The sequence below is a fragment of the Mus musculus genome, chromosome 2 (assembly GCF_000001635.26).
Source record: "Mus musculus strain C57BL/6J chromosome 2, GRCm38.p6 C57BL/6J".
NCBI lineage: Eukaryota > Metazoa > Chordata > Mammalia > Rodentia > Muridae > Mus > Mus musculus.
This window is the reverse complement of record NC_000068.7, coordinates 28,460,273-28,476,260: the sequence shown is the minus strand read 5'-3', so window position 1 is coordinate 28,476,260 and position 15,988 is coordinate 28,460,273. Positions and strand designations below refer to the sequence as shown.

Sequence of the window (15,988 nt, the reverse complement as noted above, 5' to 3'; positions counted from 1 at the left end):
CAGCCCACGGATATTTTCAATGAACTAAAAATGAAATGAAAGGGGGGGGGGTGGGCTGGAGAGATGGCTCAGTGGTTAAGAGCACTGACTGTTCTTCTGAAGGTCCTGAGTTCAAATCCCAGCAACTACATGGTGGCTCACAACCATCCATAGTGAGATCTGATGCCCTCTTCTGGAGTGTCTGAAGACAGTTACAGTGTACTTAGATATAAATAAATCTTTTTTTAAAAATGAAGTGAGGGCCTGGCGAGATGGCTCAGCGGGTAAGAGCACTGACTGCTCTTCTGAAGGTCTTGAGTTCAAATCCCAGCAACCACATGGTGGCTCACAACCACCCGTAATGAGATCTGATGACCTCTTCTGGTGTGTCTGAAGACAGCTACAGTGTACTTAGATATAATAATAAATAGACCTTTAAAAAAAATGAAGTGAAAGGTTCTCTGGATACCTCTCCTACGCAATTTTAATCTCTATCAGTTTTAATGGTATCATTTCCTGTGGAAAGATAAACAAATTCATGTCCCCAACATAAAACTTTCTCTGACTTCCATTCTGATGGTAACACATCCTTATAGTATAATTACTATAATTTAATCCCAGAGTTTTTTCTATAACCCAGTGTCTCGCAGCTGTTATCCCTTTCTCATTAACATTCAGAAAAATTAAAGTTAATAGAGGGAGCACTATTTAGTCTATCCCTGGGGGTCATTATTTACCCTGTTGGTTTTGTAATCCTTTCCTTTAAGGTACAACTAGATCTTTCTACAACTGTTTGTCTTATAGGATAGTGTGGTATACCTGTAATCTGCTTTATATTATAATATGCAAAGAATTGCTTCATCTTATTGGAGACATGTGGGGCATTGTCAGTCTTGATTTGTGCATGTATCCCCATAATGGCCATAACTTCCAGTAATGTGGAAATGACAGAATCTGCCTTCTCAAATCTCAAAGCAATTGCACATTGAAACCCTTATTCTGTATCAATGGTATGGAGCACAAACTTTAGTTTCCTAAATTCTGCAAAATGAAACGGATCCATCTGTCAGAATTCATTTCTTTTCTGACCCAGGGGGGTTACTTCCAGCGGGCAATGGAGTTTGGTTATACAAAGAACAAGTAGGACATTTTCTTATAATTTCCTTGTCTGTGGCCAGGTGGTTGAAGTTTTTTTCTTCAAACATTTACTGTTAACTTGATGTTTTTTTATAAAGCTTGGAGGGTTTAAAAAACATTTCCTATTAATAATCAGTCAATTTCTTCATTTCCTTGTGCAATGGACCTGGAAATGTAGTGGGTTGGCCTAATGATGCTTGTATTCTAATACTAATTTGGGGTCACCAAGACTGGTTACCCCAGAGATGAGAGAGTCCACAAATAAGCTGCTGAGTGATCCTGACCCCCAAGTTATTTCTGATTGGTAAAGATGTCAACACCCAGTAGCTGGGCAGAACAGATATTGGTGGGGTTTAGGTTTCATGGGCTTGGTGTTGGAGAAGGGGCACAGGGGAAAAATGAAAGTGCAGGAGAAGGAAGGAGAAGCTACCATGGGTTAGGAGTCAAGAGAACTGACCCTGTGGGCTGGCCAATTGGAGTTAAGAACAGCCCAGATGAAATAGTACATAGTAACCCTGGGTTATCAATAGGAAAGTAGATTCTAACAACACAGAGAATAGTAACTGCCCAGCTCTTGTGTTGTTTAAGGTTTATTGTAAACATAAAAGATGTGAGTGTCTTTCATCTGGGAACTAAAGGGTCAAAGGTCGGGTAGAAACCTTGGCCTGGGATTTAAATAATTTCCACAACACTGGCAAGCCTGTCTGAGACAGAATATGGGTGATATATAGTGGATAGTCTCTATTTATGATTGCCTGTTGCACCTGTATAAATAATAAAATTAATTCTGAATTATCTGGAATAAATTCAGCAATTTCTATGTGCAGAACAACTCTTTCTGCATATTTAGAGTCATTGATTATTTTAAGAGATTCAGGAAAATATAACAATAGAAGAAGAAGAATCTAAGAATACAGCTCTGATTTTTGACCTGAACTATATGGGTTTTGAATTACTTTGCTCATTTTGTCTGACTTAGAGCTTGCCATTCCCAATTTATTTGCATCAGTATAGACTGTAGGTACTTCAGGAATTGCCATTTCTTTTCAAATGGGTGGGAGAATCCAATTAGTTCTTTTTATACACTGAGGATGTTTGCTTTTAGTATATTTACTGTTAATTTCTCCAAAATAGTTACTACAAGCTCTTTACCAGCCTTCATTGATTACCCATGACATAATCTCAGCATTGTTGTTGTATAAGGTACTAAGATTTCTCTCTGTTCCTGACAACTGACATAGTCTTATTCTACCTTTTATGATTAAGTCAGAAACGTTTTCTATGTAATTCTTTAATGTTTTGCTTTGTGAGCTAAGAAAATCTACCTTCTCTTAGCATAATGAGCCCAGGAGGAGAATGAGTTAAAGAGGAAATAACCAAAATATAGGTTTGGGATCCATATATGTGGCTTGCATTCTCTGTTCTACTAGAGTTAACTCTCTCTCTGCCTCAGCTGTTAACCATTTTGGACTGTTTAAGTCCAAATCTCCTTCTAACATTTGAGACAAATTACTTAAATATTGAGTAGTTAATCCAATGGTAGCCCATAGCCAATTAATCTCTCCCATTAATTTTGAAAATCATTAAGAGCTTGCAACTGATGTCTTCTGATCTGTACCTTTTGTGGTTGAGTTTTTAGTTGACTTATTTTATAACCCAAGTAGTTAACAGGTTCTCCTCTCTGTAACTTTTCAGGACCATTCTGTAACCCCAACATGGCAGAATTCTTTGTGTTTCCTTAAACATTTTCTCTTAAATATCTACCCAAAGAGATCTATCTGCCTCTGCTTCCCAAGTGTTGAAATTAAAGGCATGTGTCACCATGCCCAGCTTGGCCTTACTTATTGTTGGAGCACATATATGACCTGAAATGATGGGCAGACATGGGAATGTTCAAGGTAACTAACATGAGGGCCAGAAAGAACAAAGCAAAGGGAAAAGATACAGAGAGAAGGGAGCCGTGAATACGTGGCTCAGTGTTTACTGTTCCTTCTCTGCCTTTTTCTCTTGACACAGAAATATACACATGCAAGTGTATCTTCTGTATCCTTGTGTGTGTATGTGTATGTGCACATGTGCACACGTGTGTGCATGTGAAGGTCCAAGGTTGACATCAGATGTCTTCTTCCATTGCTCTTCACCTTAAACATGGAGGCAGATTTTGGTTTGATTTACTTCCCATCTTCTGATGCTCATGTATTACCGGTGAGTTCAAAGTGGTTGCTGCCTCCAGCTTGCTTGGTGCAGTCCGCATAATGTCATCAATATAGTGCACCAATGTGATATTTTGTGGAAGAGACAAATGATTGAGACCCCCTTCTAACTAAATTATATTACACAGGGTTGGAGTGTTAATATAAGCTTGAGGTAAAACTGTACAATGCTGGTCTTGCCAACTGAGAGCAAATTGTTCTGGTGGTCCTTACGGACAGATACTGAGAAAAATGCACTTGATAGATCAATAGCTGCATACCATGCACCAGGAGAGGTGTCAATCTGCTCAAGGAAGGATAATACATTTGGTACAACAGTTGCAATCTGTTACTACCTGTTTTCCATAGTCAACTGTCATTCTCCACGATCCGTCCGTCTTCTGCACTGGCCAGATAGGAGAGTTAAGGAAGATGCAGTGGGAACTATCATTCCTGCATCTTTCAGGTCTTTGACGGTGGCACTAATTTCTGCAGTTTTCCCAGGGGTACAATATTGGTTTCTCTATTTTTCTTGCCAGTAGCAACTTGAAAGGCTTCCATTTAGTCTTTCCAACCATGAGAGCCTTCACTCTACAGGTCAGGGAACCAATGTGAGAATTCTGCCAACTTCAACTTCTATCTATTCCAAATATACCTTCTGGAGTTAATAGCCACAGGATTCCAGGGGCCCACTGGACCTACTGTGAGTTGGACGTTAGCCAAAACTCCATTAATAAGTTGACCTCCGCCGCCGGGCGTGGTGGCGCACGCCTTTAATCCCAGCACTTGGGAGGCAGAGCAGATGGATTTCTGAGTTTGAGGCTAGCCTGGTCTACAGAGTGAGTTCCAGGACAGCCAGGGCTACACAGAGAAACCCTGTCTCGAAAAACCAAAAAAAAAAAAAAAAAAGGTTGACTTCCATAAGTCCCTACTTAATTGGAGGGCCATAGTGTTTCTTTCTTTTTCCCTAGTTGCTCTTGCCAAAGGCTATAATACTCTCTGGAGGACTGGGAAAGGCTAACAATGAGACTTTTAGATATTTTATCAAGGACTTCCCTGGCAATCACTTCACTGTGGGTCTCCAAACTGGAAACTGGTTCATGGGTTGAGAATCTCCTTTGCCCTGATTCAGTGTATTCTTGGTGGATTTGACAAATTTTCCACTTATGCAGATCAAACAAAAATTTACTAGGCTTCTTTTCTATTTAATGCCTGGAAACCCCATGACTGATTAGCTCATACCAAAGGTCCATACAAATCATGCCACCATGAAATTCACTTTGCCTGTGCTGGCCATAACAGGTCAGGCCATTATGGACACTGCTTTGTCTATGCTGCTCATTGTGATAATGCATGCTCGACCACCTTGCCTTTGGTGATCCGTGCTGTCACCCTGCGGGGGCCCAATTAAACCCACTACATTTAATTCATCCAACAGAGCAAGCATCTCCAACCCTAAGGTCTAGGACAAGGAAAAGGGCAACAGCAAAGCTCTTCAAATGTGCTGGTGTCCCTCTTACATGACAGGGTTAGTGAGAGGCTTGTTTCCACCACCTTCCCATCATGGAGGATTAGATTTTACAGTGTGCCACTCTAGCACTGCAGTTTCCCTGAGCCTTAAGAGCCCTTCATCACTACTAAGCCAAGAGTTATCAGGTATCCCCAACTCCTTTTCAGTATGATTTGAGGGTCCCTGCAAGCATCAGGGCCTATGAAAGGCAAGAAAGAAAACTTGCCTGACTTAGTTGGTACGGGTTCAAAGTTCTAGAGAGTCTGACACCAGGTGGTTTACTGTAAACATATATTAAAATAGTACAATTCTGGAAAAGTTTCCTGATGTAATACAATCCCGGGTATAAGAGGCATAATTACATTGAAACTCAGCTCAAAGTACACCGACCACAAAGATGGGTCCTATAGCTTAAGGGCCTAGGATCTGGTATGGTCTCTGACCAAGATAATGTAGAGGTCAGCAGGTTATAAAATACTTGTGACATCTCCCCTAAGCATGGATTTTATTGGTGGAGAAACTAAGTTAAAAATAAAGGTCTAGGAAGGAAGAGTCCAAGACAAACATTTAGGGGGCATTTGGGTGAGGTCTGGCTCTACAAATAGCAAAGGTCACCAGGTCATTAACAACATCCACGCCCAGTCCTCTGGGTGGGAAACAGGTATGGATTTCCTTCTTTGGGGAGTCAACCCTATGTGATTAACATTCCTGGTTTCCTTGGTGATCTGTGGGCTCAAGGACTTTTGTGCTCCCATCAGTAGGTTCTTTTAAAAAATACTTCAGCCAAACATGGAACAAACTTTTGACACCTTTTTTCACTGTGCGAGCTTCCATATTAAACATAAGAGCTCCAGAGAAGCCCATATCCATAAAACTCAGCCTGATTCAGTTTTATGTTCTTTCCATTACCCCAAACCTTTAAAATCCATTCCCACATATATTCCCCAGACTTCTGCTTGAATGAATTAGCAAACTCATTAAGTTCTTTAGTAGTGCAGCACAATGCATGGACTATACTTCCTATCTTCCCTCTGGGAGCCTGCTTAGCCTGGTTACAGGTCTAGAGGCAACTACTGGGGGTCCTGAGGGACATCAGTGTTGGTTTTGCTTGGAATTTTCTTCAGAGAATGAAGGATTAATTAGCAGACAATGGAGGATTAATTTTAACTGAAAAGCGGAAACTTGGCTAGCTATGTTCAAGTCTTAATGGATGCCAGAGGCCATGTGACTAGGTACTTTACCTGAGTTTGTTCCCAGAAAAGAGACAGATAAGGGTTAGCTCAAGATCATTGGACTTTGGGGTGGCCATATCTAAGGAAATAGGACTGTGGTGCTGATGCTGAGGACAGGGAGTGGGGACACAGACCAGGGTTGGACAAGGACCTTCCTGCTCAGAAGAGGGCTGGCTATCTAGTGTGGGAGAAGGGCTTTCTGTTATGGGGAATGGCTCTTATCAGGCACAGGAGATGTCCCACTGCCCTCGGACCCCTTGGGACTCTGCAGCCGATGCAGGGCCTCCATCTGCCTCCTCTTCTCCTTGGCCCTGTTGATGGTTGTCCGGAAGAGCTTGCAGAAGAGCTGGATAGCTTGGGGCGAGTCGTCGTTGCCAGGGATAGGGTAAGTGATGAGGCATGGGTTGCAGTTGGTGTCCACAATGCCCACTGTGGGGATGTTCATCTTGGCTGCATCCCTCACAGCCACATGGGGTTCAAAGACATTGTTGAGTGTGTGCAGAAAGATGATGAGGTCTGGTAGGCGGACTGAAGGCCCAAAGAGGAGTTGTGCGTTAGTCAGCAAGCCACCCTTGAAGTAGCGGGTGTGGGCGTACTCCCCACAGGCCTGGGCTGTAGTCTCAATTAAGTGAGAGAACTGACGATTCCGGCTCACAAACAGAATGATGCCCTTGCGGTAGGCCACGTGCGCGGTGAAGTTCAAAGCCAGTTGGAGATTCAAGGCTGTCTGATCCAGATCGATGATATCTTGGCCCAGGCGGTTCCCAAAGATGTACGGCTCCATAAACCTGCCAAAAAACCCCCAGGGTAAACGGACCCGTGTGCGTGGAGCTGCCCTGCCCCTTCCACAGCCACCTACCTACCAGCCACCCAGGCTCTTACATTTACCAACTCCCACTACTCCTGCCTAGGGAGTGATGGGCTGGGGACACAGGTGTGGACTTGCGCACAGACAATCAGGTTTGTGGCTCAACCTGTCCCACCTTCTCCCTGTGGAGATTTGAGAACCAACTGCAGATAAACATGAACCCAACCAAGGTGCTCTGCCCAGTTTAACTCTCTAGGGCCACTTCTGTTCTATACAGCAGGTCCTCTCCACCGGGCTCCCCCGCCTGCCATGACCCTCAGTTTTCACCCTGTCTGTGAACCAGCATCAATACTAGCACTGCACTTGGTGTTGCCGCAGACACCCCCACCCTGCCCCCACTTCCAACCCTGACCCAACTCCACCACTCTGCCCACACGGCCTGTGCCAACTACCTATGGCGGCAACCAGCTTTATGTCCCAGGTGTACTCGGGCCTCGAAGAGGCTCTTCACAGAAAACAGCTCCTTGACATTGAAGAAATCCGAATGCTGTAATGGCGTATCTAGGATCCTGCTCTGGAAATCTGAAAAAGAGAGTAAGGGCAGACACTGTGGCCCATCACCAACCAACCAAAGACTCACCAGTCTCCTGGGAGTGGGAAACTCAAAGCTGTGAGGAAACGCCAGGAAAGATCTGGAAGACACAGGGGCATTTTTGCAACACCGAGGGACTAGTGTCAAGGTCTAAAGTGACTGTGTGCGGGGAAAACCTGGCCAAGTCCTCTTCCCTTAATCTCCACAGATGTAAGAGGAAAACGAACCAGGGGCCTCGTTGACTTCGGGTGCCTTAAACGCCCCTCCAGAAGACCAGCAAGATGGACAGATACAAAAGTAAGTCTTCACGGGTTTCGAGAGCTACCAGGCCACAGGGGTTCTATCTCCCTCCCACCACACTTAGATTGGTACTGGGTTCCTTTGGGGACCCTGCAATGACAACCTCTCCACGATTCCGCGCCCCGGCCCAGCTCCACCCGCTGATCTTTACCGTCGCCATCCTGGGGCTCGCTGACTGCGGGGACCGGGGCTCCCGTGACCTTCCTACCATTCTGCTCCGCAGGGCCCGGGATCGCCTTCTGCAGGAAACCTGGCCAGCGCCGCACACCTGCGGGGAAAGAGCCGGTGGGGGCGCGTCCAACCCTCGTCCCTGTCCTCCCCTCTCGGATCCCCGGGTTCCCCCCATCTCCGAGATTCACCGCGCTCACCTGCACACAGCAGCCGGGTCAGCACGGCCGGAGCGGGCGCCATGGCGGGCGCGTGGACAGAGATCCTGCAGAGACTCTTCCTGCCCGGCAGAGCGCCTCCTCCTCTGAGCGCGCGGGGTCGCAGCGCCGCTTGCTGGCCCGGAGGACCCTCTCCGCTGTGCACCGCTCGCTGCGCCCGCATCCTTGTAAATGGGCGAGTTGGCACTGTGACCAGTGGTCTGCACTCAGCTGGGACGTGGGGCTGAGCTAGAATGAGCGACCTCTCACCCACAGCTCGTTCCTCTCGATAAAATTACAGCATCCTCTGGAGGAGGCGACCCTCTTGTTCAAATTGGTTTTTAGAGGTTGTTTTTAGGGTTGCTGTTTTTTTTTGTTGTTGTTTTTGTTTTTGTTTTTGTTTTGTTTTGTTTTGTTTTTCCTGAGACCCGGTTTCTCCGTAGCCTTGAGCCTTGACTGTCATGGTATTCGCTATGTAGACCAGGTTGGCTTGAACTCAGAGAGCAACCCGCCTCTGCCTCTGGAGAGCTGAGATTGAAGGCATGCCCTACCACCGCCCCGTTTATTGTTTGTTTTATAAGTGCATTAAAAAAAACTATTTATTTTATGTATATGAATACACTGTGACTATCTTCAGACACACCAGAAGAGGGCATCAGATCCCATTACAGATGGTCGTGAGCCACCATGTGGTTGCTGGAAATTGAACTCAGGACCTGTGGAAGAGCAGTCAGTGCTCTTAACTGCTGAGTCGTCGCTCCAGCATGCATTTTTTTTATTTTTTAACATTTGTTTTAGTTTTACTTATTTTTTGCCTACATGTATGTATGTGTACCTTGTGAGTGCCTTGTCCCTGTGGAGAGCAGGTGTCTGACCTCCAGGAACTAGAGTTAAAAGTGTTTATGAGTCACCTTGTAGGCTCTGGGAGTTGAATCCAGGTTCCCTACAAGAGCAATGAATGCCCTAAATTGCTGAGCCATCTCTCCATCCCCAAATTACATTAAACTATGACGACAACAACGATGACATTGACAATGATGACGACGACGATGACAGCAACAACAACAACAACAATCTCCCTGACTGGCCAGACATTCATAGAGATCTGACTGCCTCTGTCCCCTGGGTGTTGGAATTATTGGTGCACACCACCACACTGTGCCCTAAGTAATTTTTTATTGTTTGTTTTAAAATTACTATTTATTTTTATTATTGTTGTTAAGACAGGGTTTCACTATATACTCCTGACTGGTCTAGTACTCTCTTTTTAAATCAGGCTGGCCTCGAACTCAGAGATCTGCCTCCTGGCATTGCGCTAGCACGTCATTAATGCTGAACTATGTGCATGGTTCACAAGATCATTTTTTATATTTCACCAATATATGGCCTAGGATTCCCTAAATTTAGCAGCACCTCACATCTAGATTTAGGCTGAGTTGTGGGGGTATTGGGTGATAGAGGCCATGGCCAGGACAGTAAACGACAGACTTGTACTTGCTCAGGCAGAGATTGGAAGCACCTAATTCCTGCCTATTGGCTGGTGAAATCCCAGGTTCTAAGGTTTCATTCGTCCAGGATCTGCCTCCTAGTGCATTTTGGGACGATACAAGGATGTTCCCACAGTCCCAGAAAAAGGTCAGCGGATCTCCCTGAGGAGCAGCGTGTGGAAGCTTGGAATTCCTTGTTTAGAACTTACGGTCTCCTTTGTTATTCGCCCTCGGGAAGATTCTAGACTTGCCTACAGCTAGCTGCTAGCCAAAGCAACCTACAAAAGACCGCCCCACCTCCTGATCAGGTGACTTCATTGCCTAGCAACAGGACGCCTTGCCGCAGCAGGCACAGACTTGATCTGGGCTAGTTTCCTGCGGGAGGCCAAATGTCTGAAGAAAAACCTCAACAGTCCGCGGAGGAGCCGGAGCCGGGGGAGCCCAAGGCTAAGCCCGCCCCAGAGGAGCCGGAGCCGGGGGAGCCCAAGGCTAAGCCTGCCCCAGAGGAGCCGGAGCCGGGGGAGCCCAAGGCTAAGCCTGCCCCAGAGAAGACCAGCGACTACTACCGCATTAGCGAGAAGCTCCCAGTCAGGTTCAACAACCCGGGGTGGTTTCATGGCTACGGGTAAGGAAGACTGAGGTTACCTTCTTCATGCAGCAGGGCGGCCCTAGCTTTGGCCATGTGTTTGAGAACTCTCAAGTGGCTGTGGCTACTGAGGTCAAAAGGAGCCAGTCATGAACCTTTATTTGTGTCATCATTACTGTTAGGGTCCTGCTGTCTGAGCAACCACAGAGTGAACGTGTGTGAATATAGCCTTGTTGCAGGCAGGGGATGTCTCTATTTTTAAAGCTTCCCTGAAAGCTGTACACCTTACAGGGCAGCCTGGTTTTCGGGGAAGTAAGGATGGAAACCTTCTTGACTTGTGTGAAGCTGGTGCAGGCACACTCCCTTTCCACGAGTAAGAAGACAACTTGCTGAGGCCTCGGGTGTGAAGAAGAGCGGCTGGTAGCCTCTATCACAGGCCACAGTCTCACAAACTAGATTTCTTACCTCCTTCCCTCCTGACAGGAGCTTGGCCTCTGTAAGGTTGGGGCTCAAAAGCAGAGGGACTTCCAGGGTCTGGAAGTTGAGACGCTGTCTCCGAGGTAGCTTACATACCTGGCAGTGGTAGTCTGTGCCAAAGTCCCACCAAGACCCCTCCGCCAGCATTTGCTGGCTGGGTGTTCTCTAGGGTTTCCCTTTGGAAAGATCAGGGGCCATGGCCAGCAGAGGAGGCCAGAGAGAAAGGTCTGCTGGGAGAGAGTGCTCTCAGTGGGAGCCCCGTGGACATGGTATTGCCACCGTCAGGGACAATAAAGTTCCATCAATCAAATTCTTCCAGGCTATGACCTGGCTGACTTATTCTGAGTATGTGTGAGAAACAGTGCATCTCTCTCCCACAGGACCAAGGAAGCTGTTTCCATGTACAGGACCAGTAACCAAACCTACGGAAGCAGAGCCCCCACGGTGCATGAGATGCCAGTAAGTGCAAGCCAGGCCTGCCAGGACGAGGGCCATCTGGAAAAGCAGACTTATGAGGAGTCAGAGTTGGGAATCAGCGTCCCACGTTGTAAATGCATGGCACCTCAAATCGAGTTAGGACAAGGCGGGGCAGAGAGATGATAGAATGCAATTTCAAAGCAGAATAGATTGTAGACAGGAAAGTCCAAGTAAACTTGCTTCCACGTTCTCCTCCCCATCAGACAGGCACGCACACCTTTGCCCGGGCACTCGAAGGCCAATTAGTGAAGTCAAGCGTTCATACGAGTGGCAGAACTCCTCGGAAGAGCCTGTCCACGGAAAGAGTCTGTGTTCCAAAATCAGACGCAAGGTGTTTCTGTGGGAAGCAGGAACATGGGAACTGCTGCCCATACCTTCTTAAATACATTCGCCTTGTCTCTGTGTGGGGGTACGCCATGCCACACGTGGTTGGAGGTCAGAGGGCCACGTGTAAGAGCTGGTTCTCCTTTCACCAGGCTTGGTAATAAGTGCCTTTGGTCTCAAGTTAGCCAGGGCTAGTTCTGAATCAGTTCAAAGCTTTGAACTGCCTGCACCTCGAAAGTGCTGGCTTAAAAGATGTGCAGTGCCAGGGCTTTGCAGACGTTAGACGTGGTGATCTGTCCACTGAGCCACACCCCTGGTTTCTGTTCTGCCTTTGTAAAAGGCCACGGAGAAGAAGCTGCTCTTTTCAACAGTGGTGCTTTCACCCAGGTTAGCAGGTCATGGGCCACAAGCCGCGGGTATCAGAGGCAAGCTAGGGGGTAGGTATTCCGTGCTTCTTAGTCCTGTTCTCTGGGGTTGACTTGTCAGCTTTCTGACTCAGTCCACTGCACCCTGTGAGCAACTCTTAGTATTATTCTGTCAGCTACGGCACTGGTGGATATTTATTATTATGGACTGTCAGAATGCATTGACTGTGCAGAGCCAAGAGCGGGCAGGCCCCAGTGCTCAGTGCACAGCTCAGGTATTGGCCATCAGCTCCACCTGCAATACACCATGCAGACAATAGGGGGAGCTGTGTGCATTGGAATGGTATTTGGACACTTTTTTTTTTTTTTTTTTTTTTTTTTCTCAGAGACAGGAGTTCTCTGTGTAAGTAACATCCTTGGCTGTCCTTGAACTCTTTTTGTAGACCAGGCTGGCCTCAAACTCACAGAGATCCGCCTGACTCTGCCTTCCAAGTGCTGGGGTTAAAGGCATGCTCTACCACACCCGGACTTGGACACTATATTTTATGTTCAGTTTCCCAGGAGATCTCAAATTTGCCTCTTGAAAAATGCCTGAAATAATTTCTCTTTGCTTTTCCTGCCAAAGAGAGAAAACATCAGGTGATCTTGGCCCAGGGTGGTCTGAGGACAGGTAGGACACTACTACCTGGTGGAGGTTGGTCTGCACACACCACATGTCCCCCTGTCATCACTGGAGTTCCCGGACTCACAGTGGCCACACTCAGCAAGAACTGAGTGCTGCCGGGAAGTGGTGGCACATGACTTTAATCCCAGCACTTGGGAGGCAGAGGCAGGTGGATTTCTGAGTTTGAGGCCAGCCTGGTCTACAGAGTGAGTTTCAGGACAGCCAGGACTACACAGAGAAATACTGTCTCGAAAAACAAAAACAAAAACAAAACCAACCAACTAAACAAACAAAGAACTGAGTGCTTCCGGCCTCAGCAGGGCAGCCCTTCCCATACACCGGGCTGGTGGTGCATAGTGCCCTTTTTAAAGCACCTGACAGAGGATTTTGGCTCATGGGATAGAAGCTCATTGCTAAGGCTTGGAGGAGTTGACCCTAAAAGGTCTGCATGTTAAAGGCAGGGTTACTAGTGTGTGCTATTGGGGTGTGGGACTTTATAGGAGTTTTCAGGGCTCTGGAGGTGTGTCCTCGAGAGGGATCCTGGGATCCAGCCAGTCCTCTCTCTGCTTTTCTTCATGGCCCATGATGTTTGCTCTTATCACAGTTACCCAGCAACCCCAGCCAAGGGCCAAAGCATTGAGGCTGTATTCATGAACTGGAGCTTCAGAAGTGAGGCCCACATGTGTTCTCTGTCTCTGACTCTCTCTCTCTCTCTTTCTGAGAAATGGTTTTTCTATGTAGACCAGGCTGGCCTCAGTCTCACAGAGACCTGCCTCTTGAGTGCTGGGATTAAAGGTCTGCCCCACCACACCCAACTATTTCTCTTCATAAGTTATAAGTATTTTGGAAGAGTATGGCAGACACTGCTGTAGAGTATTGTGACTACACTCACAGAGAAGGTTGAAGGGTACACAGGCCTAGTGTGGCATGGCTAGCAGGAGTAGACCTCAATGTGTGTGTGTGTGTGTGTGTGTGTGTGTGTGTGTGTGTGTGTGTGTGTGTAGGTCTAACTCTGACCTAACTTCAGGTTAATGATTGCTGTCACACCTAGGCTAGGCATGGAGCTGCGGCATTCAGGTGATCCTGTAACTTCTCTTGCTGTCCATGTGGCGTGGGAAGGAGGCAGTGTTAATCATATTAGACATAAGCACACACTGGCATGGTTGGATGGCAAAGGGAGACCATCTTGCTCACCTTGGTTTCTGGGCTTCCTAGCACCAGAGGCTGTGTTTTCTCACAAATTCTCACTCTTCGTCCAAAGAACCAGTTGGTGGGACTGCCTGAGTGTTACTACCATGCACCACTAATCCTCTTGTTTGTTTGACTTTCAGAAAGTATTTTATCCATCTTCAAATAAGTTTTCCAGACAACACGCAGCTTTTGGAATGTTCCAGAGTCATAATATTAATGTCACCCTGGAGAAGAGCTTAGTGACCGGGCCTGACAATCACATCACCCACTATGACCGTTTGAACTTTCACCCCAGTTACAATGTCAACAGGCCGTCCATCTGTGACTAAGGGAGCTGGGTTCCTGTCCTCAGGGCTCTCCTGACTCAGGGCTGCTTCGGGGAGCACGGATGCCCTTGATCCTTGACAGGTGCCCTATTCTAAAGGCTTGGATCTCACTGCCTTCTCAGAAAACACTTTTCCTTTCCAGAGGAGAAAAATGTGCAAATAGAGCCACAATACCTTGTGTTCTGCATTTCACACAGGAAAGATGCTGACAGCATCTTTGTTTTATTAAAAAGTTGCCACAGCCTCAATTTCTGCCACGCCTCTTATTTGTCCTGAAGCAGCAGGGGAAGTGCACAGCTTGGAACCTGAATCTTGGTCTGAAATGTGGGGTGTGCCAGAGAGTGCCACTAAGTGCCTTTATCTGGGAGCTGTTGCCATACGTGTAACTGTTCTAAAGTCTCACAGACCGCAGAGAGCGTGGGGTGCCCCACCTGGTAGCACAAATGTCAAGTGCACATCCTTCAGTCACAGTGAAGGTGGGGGGGGGGGGGATACACGCCATGCACTGAGGTTGACTGTGGCTGCCATTGTTGATGACAGTGGAGATTGTCTGTCTCCCATCCAAGATTCATCCAGGACTAACCACATTTAGCTTCCCAGACTGGAAATGCTCAGATTTAGACAAATTCTCTCTCTGATCATTTTATTTTTTAAGATTGTATTTTAAAATAGTGTGTGTGTGTGTGTGAGTGTGTGTGAGTGTGTGTGTGTGTGAGTGTGTGTGAGTGTGTGTGTGTGTGTGTGTGTGTGTGTGTGCCTGAGGAGTCCAGAAAAGGATGCTAGATTTCCTGGGGTTACAGGAGATATGAACTGCCCCAATAGGTACTGGGACCTGAACGTGGGTTCTTTAGAAAGATACCATGTGTTTTCAGCCACTGGGCCAGCTCTCCAGCTCTGATTTTCTTTTCTTTAATTTTTTTGTCAGGCTTGTCAGCAAGTGCTTCATTTGACCTGCTAGCCATGTTGCTGGTTGACTTAGGGTTTTAAACTGCTGCAGTGAAACTACATGACCAAGAAGCAAGTTGGGGAGGAGAGGTTTATTCAGCTTACACTTCCACATTCCAAAGGATGGCAAGACAGGAACTCAAGCAGGATGGGAACCTGGAGGCAGGAGCTGATGCAGAGACCGTGGACGAGTGCTGCCTACTGGCTTGTTTCCCATGGCTTGCTCAGCCTGCTTTCTTATAAACCCCATGACCACCAGCCAGGGGATGGCAGCATCCATCCATAATGAACTGAGCCTTCCCTCATTGATCACTAATTGAGAAAATGCCTTACAGCCAGATGTCATAGAGACATTTCCTCAACTGAGACTCCTTCCTCTCCGATGACTCCAGCTTGTGTCAAGTTCACACAAAACCAGCAAGTACACTGATCTTGATTATTTTTTCAGTGTATGTGTGCTCCTGTACCGGGGTGTACACAGTGAGGCTGATATCTGCCATGCATGCTAGTGTGCGTGTGTGCATGCATGTGAACATGTGTGCATGTGTGAATATGTGCATGTGTGCTTGTATGCACGTGTGCAGGCCAGAGGCTGACATCTGTTGTCTTCTTTTATTGCTCTCCACCTTGTTCTGAGACAGGGTTCCTCACGGAACCTGGAGGCTGGAGTTCCGGTTTTGGCTGGACTGACTAGCCCCTGGCATCCACTGACATCTGTCCTTCAGTGTTAGGGTAAGAGATGCATGCTGCTGTGTCAGGCTGGGGATCCACACTCATGTCCTCAGGTTTGTCAGGTAAATGCTTCACCCACTGAACCACCTCTCTGCTTCTGTGTTTTGTTTTTTAACTTTATTCCAACTAATGAGGAATTCTCACTACAGGATATCTGGAAAGGGTTGAGCTCAGAAAGAAATCCTAACATGCTGGGCAGTGGCGGTGCACGCCTTTAATCCCAGCACTTGGGAGGCAGAGGCAGGCAGATTTCTGAGTTCGAGGCCAGCCTGGTCTACAAAGTGAGTTCCAGGACAGCC

At 46.9% G+C, this 15,988-nt stretch overlaps 2 protein-coding genes across 6 annotated transcripts; one reads left to right on the top strand and one right to left on the bottom strand.

The window, feature by feature from the left end:
- Window positions 1-5,083: 5,083 nt before the first annotated feature.
- On the bottom strand, window positions 5,084-10,310 carry Mrps2 (mitochondrial ribosomal protein S2). Of its 5 annotated transcripts, none has more exons than XM_006497625.3 (5): window positions 10,248-10,310; window positions 8,119-8,300; window positions 7,902-8,018; window positions 7,311-7,440; window positions 5,093-6,838 (listed from the first exon to the last, which is right to left on the bottom strand). In XM_006497625.3, the coding sequence occupies exons 2-5, from the start codon at window positions 8,297-8,299 to the stop codon at window positions 6,253-6,255; spliced, it is 1,014 nt and encodes a 337-aa protein (XP_006497688.1). In that variant the 5' UTR covers window position 8,300; window positions 10,248-10,310; the 3' UTR covers window positions 5,093-6,252. The 5 variants fall into 5 exon arrangements, with proteins under 5 accessions (NP_536700.3, NP_001159503.2, XP_006497688.1 ...); XM_030246829.1 differs by lacking the exon at window positions 10,248-10,310 and adding an exon at window positions 6,933-7,040 and having other exon boundaries at window positions 8,119-8,185; NM_080452.3 differs by lacking the exon at window positions 10,248-10,310 and having other exon boundaries at window positions 5,084-6,838; window positions 8,119-8,195.
- On the top strand, window positions 9,937-14,260 carry 1700007K13Rik (RIKEN cDNA 1700007K13 gene). Its single transcript, NM_027040.1, has 3 exons — window positions 9,937-10,227; window positions 11,046-11,124; window positions 13,827-14,260. Exons 1-3 carry the CDS (start codon window positions 9,992-9,994, stop codon window positions 14,013-14,015), a joined length of 504 nt encoding a protein of 167 aa, NP_081316.1. The 5' UTR covers window positions 9,937-9,991; the 3' UTR covers window positions 14,016-14,260.
- Window positions 14,261-15,988: the final 1,728 nt, after the last annotated feature.